Here is an 11,477-nt window from a genome sequence, read left to right as displayed (position 1 = left end):
CTCACGCCCCGAGCTGTGATTTGTGCTAGGCAGCGGCCCGACTTCGGACCACGGCTGGCATACCACCGACGGCTTGCCGTCCAAAAGCCACCAGTGGTCCACTATATACATGCTAGCTGGGGTCGTATCCGGAAAAGTATCTCCTGACTTTTTTCCCCCTCAACTTATTTTCTCAACTTTACCCCCATCTCATCTCATCATCTCTAGCCGCTTTATCCTGTCCTACAGGGTCGCAGGCAAGCTGGAACCTATCCCAGCTGACTACGGGCGAAAGGCGGGGTACACCCTGGACAAGTCGCCAGGTCATCACAGGGCTGACACATATGGCCCTTTTCCACTACCCTTTTTCAGCTCGCTTCAGCCCGACACAGCTCGCGTTTCGACTATCTAAGAACAGCACGACTCAGCTCGCTTCAGCCCTGCTCAGCCCCCAAAACTCGCACGGTTTTGGAGTGGGGCTGAAGCGAGCCAAACCGAGCTGAGTGAGGCTGGGGCGTGAGGAGACACTCCCCTGTGCACTGATTGGTGAGGAGGAGTGTCCTCACATGCCCACACACGCCCCGTGAGCACGCTGGGATCTGTAAACACCGTAAACCCGGAAGAAGAAGAATTACGAGAATTATGAAGCCTTATGCGCCTCGCCTCATCTATACGCTCTTGCCAGTATCTGTTGGCGTTGTCGGTGACAACAAGCCACAGCACCAAGACCAGCAACACTAACGGCTCCATGTCCTCCATGTTTATTGTTTACTATCCGGGTTGTGAGACTACCGCTTAAAAGCTCACTGATGTCACTGTTTGCGCCGCCTAACGACATCACCTGACGTCCACCCACTTTCGCTAACTCCACCCAATGTGTCCACCCACTTCCAGCCAGCACGGTTCAGCGCGGTTGTAGTCGAAATGCAACGCCAACAGCCCCACTCAGCTCGACTCAGCCCAACTCAGCACGGCATGGCTCAGCCCGACTCAGCCGCGTTGGTAGTGGAAAAGCAGCAATAGACACAGACAACCATTCACACTCACATTCACACCCACGGTCAATTTAGAGTCACCAGTTAACCTAACCTGCATGTCTTTGGACTGTGGGGGGAAACTGGAACACCCGGATTTATGGTATCCACCTGAACCACAACGCCCCCAACCCAGACCTTCTTGCTGTGAGGCGACCGTGCTAACCACTGGGTCAGCCACCCAGAACCTACAACTTTATTCATCACACACTTGTGAAATTTCCTCTCTGCATTTAACCCATCTGAAGCAGTGAACACACACACATACGCAGAGCAGTGGGCAGCCACGGGGAGCAGTTGGGAGTTCGGTGCCTCGCTCAAGGGCACCTCAGCCCAAGGCTGTCCCATATTAGCCTGACCGTGGGGGAAACTGGAGCACCCGGAGGAAACCCAAGCAGACACGGGGAGAACATGGAAACTCCACACAGAAAGGCCCTCGCCGCCCGCTGGGTTCAAACCCGGAACCTTCTTGTTGTGAGGCGACCGTGCTAACCACTACACCACCGTGCCACCCATCATTTGATCATTGTATGTAAATGGAACGATATAATTAATTAAATTATTATTATGCTATGAACATAATTGTACACAAGAATTATGTTAGCAAGACATGAAGAAGGGGGTGGCACGGTGGTGTAGTGGCACAGTGGTGTCACAATCTCAATGTCCATACCCAGGATGTTCACTGGTGGACTCTGTGGTGCTCTCCTGTGGAAATTGATCACTAACTGCCTTGTCTTCCTGGCATTTATGTGGAGGTTGTTATTTTCACACCAGCTGACACACCTGCATTCCTGTTCGTTCCCCTCTGACACATATTCAACAATGGCTGTATCATCAGAGAACTTCTGGAGATGGCAGGTATGCGTGTTGTATCTGAAGTCCGAGGTGTACAGGGTAAAGAGGAAAGGGGAGAGTACTGTACCCTGGGGGACTCCTGTGCTGCAGAATACTATGTCAGACACACAGTCTGACATACTGTGGTCTGTTAGTGAAGTAGTCGATGGTCCATGCAGCCAGGTGACAGTCAACTCCAGCTCCTTCTAGCTTCCCCCTGAGCAGAGATAGCTGAATCGTGTTGAAAGCACTGGAGAAGTTGAAAAACATGACCCTCACACTGCTTCCAGCATCCTCCAGATGGAACAGGGAAGCACGTTTTCTGAAATAGGCAGCACAAAACACACTGACTGGGTGTCTTATTTCAGAGTTTGTAGGTTGGTAGGCTCTAGATACCCAAATGTATGTGCACAAGCACTGAAAAAGTGCCTTTTTTTAAAAAATATGTGCCCTTTAAGTAACAATGGTAGACTTTGGAAGGTGTCTTGGCTCTGCAGTATTTCTTTGCACAGTACTGTGTATTAAGTCAAGTCAACTTTATTGTCAAATATGCTATACATGCTCGACATACAGCACAGATGAAATATCAGTCCTCTCTGACCGACAGTGCAAACTGCCAATGCAATAAATAAAAATAGAATAATTGAAAAAACAAGCAATATAAACAGTATAAACACTCTAGATAGGAACTAGACAGACTAAACACTCAAACAATATAAACAGAATAAATAAACAGTATAAACACTAGATAAGAACAAGACAGACTAAACACTCAGACAATATAAACAGTATAAAACACTCTAGATATGAACTAGACTAAACACTCAAACAATATAAACAGTATAAATAAACAGTATAAACACTAGATAACAACAAGACAGACTAAACACTCAAACAGACAATATAAACAGTATAAACACTCTAGATATTAACTAGACTAAACACTCATACACACACACACACAAATTGGTACAAATAACCAAACAGTCAAGGGCACTTGAGGTATAGCAGGGAAACATGAAACATGAAATAAGCAGAATAAACAAACTAGCAGCTGTTAAGATGAGGTAGTGCAAATGAGCGAGGTAAAGTGAGATGCGCGGACCCTGAGTTCAGTGTGTTAATGAACGATGAGATGTATGTATATGTGTGTGTGTGTGTGTGTTGGGGGGGGGGGAACTGTGAGGATGACATGTCAGATGCTGAAGGGGGGTGTGCGAGCAGAATCTGTGGCAGGGGGCAGAGGGGGGAGGAGGGGCAGAACAGGGAGGAAGTTGAGCCTCCTGACCGCCTGGTGAAAGAAACTGTTCTTGAGCCTGCTGGTTTTGGCCCGGAGACTCCGCAGTCTCCTCCCCGACGGCAGCAGGCTGAAGAGGCTGTGAGATGGGTGGGTGGGGTCACCTGCAATCCTGATGGCTTTGCGGGTGAGGCGGGAGTTATAGATATCCATTAGAGAAGGGAGAGAGACACCAATGATCTTCTCAGCTGCTCTCAAGATGCGCTGCAGAGTCTTGCAGCAGGACATGGTGCAGGCGCCGTACCACATGGTGATGCAGCTGGTCAGGATCTTCTTGATGGTGCCTCTGTAGAATGTGTGCATGATGGGGGCTGGGACTCTTGCTCTCCTCAGTTTGCGGAGGAAGTACAGACGCTGTTGGGCTTTTTTGGCCAGTGATGCAGTGTTGTTGCTCCAGGACAGGTCTTCAGAGATGTGCACACCCAGAAACTTGGTGCTGCTCACCCTCTCCACTGCAGCACCGTCGATAGATAGATAGTGGAGCATGCTGGGTGTACTCTCTCCTGAAGTCCACAACAATCTCCTTCGTCTTCTCCATGTTCAGACGGAGATTGTTGTCCTTGCACCACATGGCCAAGCGGCTCACCTCACTCCTGTAGATTGTCTCATTGCCGTTGTTGATGAGACCCACCACAGTCGTGTCATCCGCAAACTTAATGAAGATATTTGAGCTGGATGTTGGTGTGCAGTCATGGGTCAGCAAAGTGAAGAGGAGGGGGCTTAGCACACATCCTTGGGGGCCCCCGTGTTTAGTGTGATGGTGCTGGAGGAGTTGCTGCCGACCTGTACAGTCTGTGGTCTCCACGTCAGGAAATCCAGCAGCCAGTTGCACAGGGAGGTGTTGAGTCCTAGCTGGTCCAGTTTGTGAATGAGCTGCTGAGGAATGATTGTGTTGAATGCTGAGCTAAAGTCTATGAACAGCATTCTGACATACGATTAGGATATAATTTCTCTTGACTACCATACAGGTTTAATAATGGCCTGTTAAAATGTAATAATAGAGTGGCAGGTACAATTATTGACAGTCCATAATTACCAGCACCTTTTCAGATTTACCAATAAAAATAATTTTACAAAGGTGAGTTTCAGGTACAACAGTTATTATTGGTTAATTAATCAACCAGAAGACCCTGCCCCCTCGCCCTTTGATTTTGTCGTCTGATGACACAGCTCATTACCTGAGATGGAATTTTTTTCAGCACAATCAGCAATTTGAGGAAAATCCGGACGCTATCATCGCAGGTAACCATGGTGGAAAGATCATGGACATGTTTTTACTGATCAAATTCACTAATATTTCATGATCTCCTTGTCGAAACCTACTTTGTTTCTTACTCTTTCATTTGACAGTCCCCATTTTGTATCTAAATGCGCATTTGAGAATCACGTGAGGTGTCGATAATAGTGATCACTTTCACCGGTGTCCACCATTATAGACACCCTGTGGAATTAAGTGACATTTACAACTGTTATGTAACTATCTTTGTGCAACATTGAAGTAGGTGAAGTACTTTCAAAAAATAAAAGTGCTGTGATTTATAATTTTTTTTTCTGATCCATAACAGAATGGAATGTTTAGAGTATTTGGAATCCTATTGCAATAAATAGAATTAGATCAGAATTAAATTCCTAGCATATAAAAAAAATTACATGCTTTAAATATTCAGATTTTTCTATTGCATTCAGTTTTGTTTTGTTTTTTAGTTTGTTGTAAATATCCACCATGTATTACAATATCGGTAGACATTTTATATTTTGGTTCGAGGAATGACATGCGACCTTTGACCTGGATTTCCATGCGGTTACAATGTCAATTGCCTGATGTTTATTGGTAAACTACAAAACTAGAAATTAACACAAACAACAAATGATGAACAAAATGTGATCTATGAAAATATTTAGAAAGTGGGTAGAAAGTGGAACAAAAGGATTTGACACATTAAACATCAGTTCATTTGTTCACAAACAGAATTACTTCCTCATTTACGTAAACACCAACATCGATATATTTATATAAAAGATATTTAGTACTAAATGTCTATGTAAAACAAATTTTAAACGAAAACTGTTTTGTTAACTTGATACCACATACTTTTTTATTTTTAAATAATCTGGATGTCAATAACTGTGGACAAAGGTGTCAATAATTGTAGAACAGCGTCATGTGATCTGATACGCTAAGGAATCAACCCCCCGTGGAAGTTTGAGTAATTATTCATGTACAATTTAAGTACTGAAAGTCTTTTCTACTTTTGCAGTGGCCGAAAGATCGTTAAGGTGTCGATAATTGTAGCTGCCCCTCTGTGTGCCCTTTAAGTAACAATGGTAGACTTTTGAAAGCATCTTGGTTCTGCAGTATTTCTTGACACAGTACTGTGTATCAGTAAATATTATGATATTTCTTTTGACTACCATACAGGTTTAAGAATGTTGTTGTAGCAGTAATAATAATAATAATAATAGGAGCGGCACGGTGGTGTAGTGGTTAGCACTGTTGCCTCACAGCAAGAAGGTGCTGGGTTCGAGCCCAGCGGCCGGCGAGGGCCTTTCTGTGCAGAGTTTGCATGTTCTCCCCATGTCTGTGTGGGTGCTCCGGTTTCCCCCACAGTCCAAAGACATGCAGGTTAGGCTAATTGGTGGCTCCAAATTGACCGTAGGTGTGAATGTGAGTGTGAATGGTTGTTTGTCTCTGTCTCAGCCCTGTGATGACCTGGTGACTTGTCCAGGGTGTACCCCGCCTCTCGCCCATAGTCAGCTGGGATAGGCTCCAGCTTGCCTGCGACCCTGTAGAACAGGATAAGTGGTTACAGATAATGGATGAATAATATTTTTTTTTCTCGGTCCAAATCCTGCGCTCTGATTGGCTGGTGAGCGGGACCGTATCCTATGGTGCGGACCCCAGTTACGGACCTCTGGCGACTCGCTCGTTCATAACATAGTAGAATTTTTTTGTCAACATTTATCTTTTTTTATAAGATTTATAAGTATCAAAAATCTTACATTTTTGCCAGCATTTCTCAGGAGAATAGCATTAATTTTACAGCATGGATAGCGATAACGACAGTCTTCACAGCGAAAGTGAGTTTTACTACCCTGAGGAAGAAGAAATAAAAGAAGACATTTCAGGAGAAAGCTAAAAACCTCTAACTTGCTAACGCCGAGCAAAAACATGGCTGAATCCCGAATGACTCCTATTTGTATAAATAGGAGACTACATAGGCGGCAAAATGTATTTTTTTTTTCCTGCCATGGAAGTGCACTTGTATACCAAGGAGGAAGCCATTTGCATTACAGCCGTGAATGAGGAGTCAAAATAGCATTAATATTACAGCATGGATAGCGATAACGACAGTGTTCACAGCGAAAGTGAGTTTTACTACCCTGAGGAAGAAGAAATAAAACACTTCAGGAGAAAGCTAAAAACCTCTAACTTGCTAACAGTTTGATCTCATTAGTTAATGAGACCCATTTTGGACCATGTTATCCTAATACATATTACGTTAGGTAAAAAACTTTGAAGAAGAGATTGTACTGGTTTAAAGTTTCACCAAATGGCTTTATTTATGCAATATAAAGGTCATAATACTGTATAACTTTGGTCAAGCAAAAACACTGAGCAAATTCATGGCTGAATCCTGAATGACTATTTGTATAAATAGGGGACTACACAGGCGCCAAAATGTAGTTGTTGTTGTTTTTTTTTTCCCTGCCATGGAAGTGCACTTGTATACCGAGGAGGAAGCCATTTGCATTACAGCCATGAATGAGGATTCAAAATGGCGGCTTGGTTCGGTTTTCCCTTTCGGGCGCTCTTGTTTTCTGTTAGAATTTGGTTAAAAAAAAACAAACTATATTATTGAAAGAAAGAAAGAAGAAGAAACCTTTATTTGTCACATGCACACTTCAAGCACAGTGAAATTCATCCTCTGCATTTAACCCATCTGAAGCAGTGAACACACGCACACACTCAGAGCAGTGGGCAGCCACACCAGAGCGCCCGGGGAGCAGTCAGGGGTCAGGTACCTTGCTCAAGGGCACCTCAGCCCAAGGCCGCCCCACGTCAACCTAACTGCATGTCTTTGGATTGTGGGGGAAACCGGAGCACCCGGAGGAAACCCACGCAGACACGGGGAGAACATGCAAACTCCACACAGAAAGGCCCTCGCCGGCCGCTGGGCTCGAACCCGGAACCTTCTTGCTGTGAGGCGACCGTGCTAACCACTACACCACCGTGCTGCACACCATGTGTGCAGTTACATCAATATGTTTTTCAAAATAAAATTAGGCGTTTTTCTTGCTTTGAAATATATTATTTACCAGCTTAAGGTCGGTCTGTATGGTGAAATACCGTGACCTCGGCTTTGAATACTGACCTCGGCCCAGAGGGCCTCAGTCAGTACTTTTCAAGACCTCGGTCACGGTATTTCACGATACGGACCTCCCAGCTGGTAAATAATATATTTCAAAGCAAGAAAAACGCCTAATTTTGATTTTGAAAAACATATTGATGTGACTGCACACACATGTCTGAGTGCTATATAAAATACTGTAAATGAATGCATTTATTTACTGACTAACTACCAGCTTATTGTTTTGGATTCGCATTAGCGTCCAAGTCACGACGGTCTGTCAAGTCAAGTTTATTTGTATAGCGCTTTTAACAATAAACATTGTCACAAAGCAGCTTTACAGAATTTGAACGACTTTAAACATGAGCTAATTTTATCCCTAATCTATCCCCAACGAGCATGCCTGTGGAGACCGTGGCAAGGAAAAACTCCCTCAGACGACATGAGGAAGAAACGTTGAGAGGAACCAGACTCGAAAGGGAACCCATCCTCATTTGTGCGACAACAGGTTACGTGATTATAACATTAACAGTTTGAACATGAATTCAGTCTGACTGATTTGGGATTAACCTCCCTATATGTGTGTACTATTGAGGTATTTCACTCACGTGACCAAGTCATGTGACGCTGCCATTTTGGACGGCACGGCTCGAATCAGTTTGAATGCGAGGAAGGCGACAAACGAAAAACATAAAAGAAAAAGGAGCGAGATGCAGAAAACACCTTCACTATCCAGCGACGTAGGGCATTTACAGGGCGAGCAGAGGGAGAGGTATTTGCAAAAATTGAGGTTAGCAGGCTTAGAGAACGACGCTTACCTGCTTCCACCAGGATTGCTCACTGACGTACGGAAGTACACGAAGCCCTCGTCTTTACCTGACTTCGGCCCACATGATCTGTATACCTACGTCGTTAAAAACCCATCGCCATACACAGGTATTGATCTGAAAGCGTATAAGAGTTTGGATGCCTACAAATATTTTGTGTCAGGCTGGGTAACATGCCTACATCAGCGGGTCGTCCCTGGAGCCGGTGGTCTTCATCTGATTACAGCTAAGGTTTGTTCACATTTTCATTTACTTTCGGGCCTCAGGATAAACAAAATGTTATTAAATGTCATTGAAATAACTTCTTAGTCTGTTGAGACATGGCCCGTTATAAATTGCTGTTACCAGGCAATGACCAAGAACTGTATTATTAGGGTCGGTGTAGTTGTAGCAGTGTATTAGCAACTAGCTGTTAGCACTAGCTAATGTCAACAACATAGTAGCTGGTATGTTACTGTAGCAATGTTTACGTTCAGTCATTTGGATGACTATCAGTCTCAAGTTTTTCCTTTACTGGATTTACTAGTTTACTGAGCCATCGCGCGCTCTCCGGCCGAGCCCGGAGCCATCGCGCGCTCTCCGGCCGAGCCCGGAGCCATCGCGCGCTCTCCGGCCGAGCCCGGAGCCATCGCGCGCTCTCCGGCCGAGCCCGGAGCCATCGCGCGCTCTCCGGCCGAGCCCGGAGCCATCGCGCGCTCTCCGGCCGAGCCCGGAGCCATCGCGCGCTAGCTCAGTAAACTAGTAAATCCAGTAAAGGAAAAACTTGAGACTGAAAGGTTTTAACAGTCATCCAAATGACTGAACGTAAATATTGCTACAGTAACATACCAGCTACTATGTTGTTGACATTAGCTAGCTTGCCGTCCAAAATGGTGGACACCGGGGCGTCACGTGACCCTGTGACGTCAGGTGAAATACCTCAATAGAAAATATGAATAAAGGGCTTCTGGTCACTCTATAGGGCGCTGTATATTAATATGGGAGTCATTTAGGATTAAGCCTATGGTCAACCCTGCTAGAGGAAAGTTTATTTTTAAATAAGTAAAATGTTTTTAAAAAATGTGTAAATAAATAATAAAAAAGGAAATGTTAGTGTTTCTGCGTTTTCCTGCGCGCTGTTATGACGTAGTTGGAGGTCAAAGTTGAACCCGGAAGTGTAAAGCAACATGGCGCTTCAGTGAAGAAGCTCTCAGTGAGTTTATGTAAAAGGACACATGCTGTGATGGTTATGCTGCTTCTCTCGCTGAGGCATGTAGTCCGGTGCGGCTACAGGAACGCAGGGAAAGGATTTCAACAGACCCACGTAAGAATTTTATATTCTTTATATGATTTCTATAAAATGTGAAAGCATCACTTTCTGCCTTAATAATGTACAAAGTAAGGAATTATAAAGTACCAAGGAATATCCAAGCAGTGTTCTCGGATAGAGAGGGAGCTATAATTTTAGGGGGAAATTGAAATGTAAAACTCGCAGTGCTAGGACAACGTTAAAAATGTTCAGTATTTCTGTTTGTGGAGTAAAGCTATGGAACAGTTTGAATGTGGAGCTCATGAGATGTTCAACTATAAACCAGTTCAAAAAAAAGGTATAAGGAACAGATCTTTTGAGGTATAGGGAGGAGGTATTACAATAACATTCTATTGATAATATAACTGTATATAAAAATATGAACACCCCCCTGCCCCCCCTTCAGCATCTGACATCATGTCACCCTCACATACCCCTTTTCCACCAAATCAGTTCCAGGGCTGGTTCGGTGCTGGTACTGGTTCGCAACTCGTTCAACTTGCGAGCCAGATGAGAACCAGTTTGCTTTTCCATAGCTCGTGGTGCCATGTCATTACGTCACTGTGTACGTCAGTTACGTCGCTACATTTGCATAAACCTTGGCGCGAATATCGAAGCAAAAACAACACAGATGCCCCTTTTCCACCAAAGCAGTTCCAGGGCTGGTTCGGGGCCAGTGCTTAGTTTGGAACCGGGTTTTCTGTTTCCACTGACAAAGAACTGGCTCTGGGGCCAGAAAAACCGGTTCCAGGCTAGCACCAACTCTCTGCTGGGCCAGAGGAAAGAACCGCTTATGTCAGCGGGGGGTGGAGTTGTTAAGACCGACAACAATAAGACCGCGAAAGATCGCCATTTTTAAGCGACGAGAAGCAGCAGCTGTACAAACGCGAAGTCATCCATTATTATTATTATTATTATTATTGTTGTTGCTGCTGCTTCTTCCGTGTTGTTTTTGCTTCGATATTTGCGCCAAGGTGTATGCAAACGTAGCGACGTAACTGACGTATACAGCGATGTAATGACGTATACAGCGATGTAACTGACGTATACAGCAACGTAATGACGTGTCTTCTCTTAGCACCGCGAGCGATGGAAAAGCAAGCTGGTTCTCAGCTGGCTCGCAAGTTGAACGAGTTGTGCACCAGCACTGGCCCCGAACCAGCCCTGGAACTGATTTGATGGAAAAGGGGTAGGAAGAAGCAGCAGATCTTTTTAAAAACGTTAATCTGATGATCCGCTGATACGGTCTAATGTAAACCCCACCTAAAGCATCTCCAATAACAGTGCAAACAGCGTGTAGAGAGAGGGGGGGTGTAAGGGGGGTAAGGGGCACAGTCCTGAGGTGTATGTGTTGTGTTACACATGATGGAGTGAGGTATTGCTCATTGCACATATAAATTATTGCACAGAGAGAGTCACATTATAAAATAAAATATTACACATTTATGAAGTATTGCAAGGTAAGGTAGGTGCACAGACTTGGTGTATGTGCAGTGTGTAAGGTGCACAGTCCTGAGGTGCAAATAAAAGTTACTTTCACCCCTGAGTAAAATTCATACATGAACAAATTTTGGCGAGTTGATTTTCTGTTTGGCTAGTTACTTTGGAAGGTAACTAGTCTGGCTGGCTGGCGAAAAAATGTACGAATTTCGAGCCCTGAATGCTGAAAGGTATATCCAGGTTCTAGAGCAGTGTTTTGCAAAGTGTGGTCCGTGGACCACTGGTGGTCCGCGAGAGACCTCAAGTGGTCCGTGAGATGATCTACAAATGTAGTCAGCGTTTTCAAGATACTGTAAGCTAGCGTATGCTTTGTAACATTATTAGAAAGTTAAATTTATCCAATCTTGTTTTTAACGGCAATCAAAC

General features: G+C 44.5%; 1 protein-coding gene across 1 annotated transcript in view; it reads left to right on the top strand.

Moving 5' to 3' along the window:
• The first annotated feature begins 9,470 nt into the window (after nucleotides 1–9,470).
• The window catches only part of LOC132883369 (cytochrome c oxidase assembly protein COX15 homolog), a 51,024-nt gene continuing 49,017 nt past the window's right edge, over nucleotides 9,471–11,477 (top strand). The window contains exon 1 of the mRNA XM_060916910.1: nucleotides 9,471–9,626. Within this exon, the coding sequence (XP_060772893.1) occupies nucleotides 9,546–9,626 (81 nt within the window). The 5' untranslated portion in view covers nucleotides 9,471–9,545. The remainder of the gene's footprint in view (nucleotides 9,627–11,477) is intronic.

This window comes from Neoarius graeffei, chromosome 3 (assembly GCF_027579695.1).
Source record: "Neoarius graeffei isolate fNeoGra1 chromosome 3, fNeoGra1.pri, whole genome shotgun sequence".
In the NCBI taxonomy this organism is placed as follows: Eukaryota; Metazoa; Chordata; class Actinopteri; order Siluriformes; family Ariidae; genus Neoarius; species Neoarius graeffei.
This window is presented reverse-complemented; position numbering and strand designations above follow the sequence as displayed.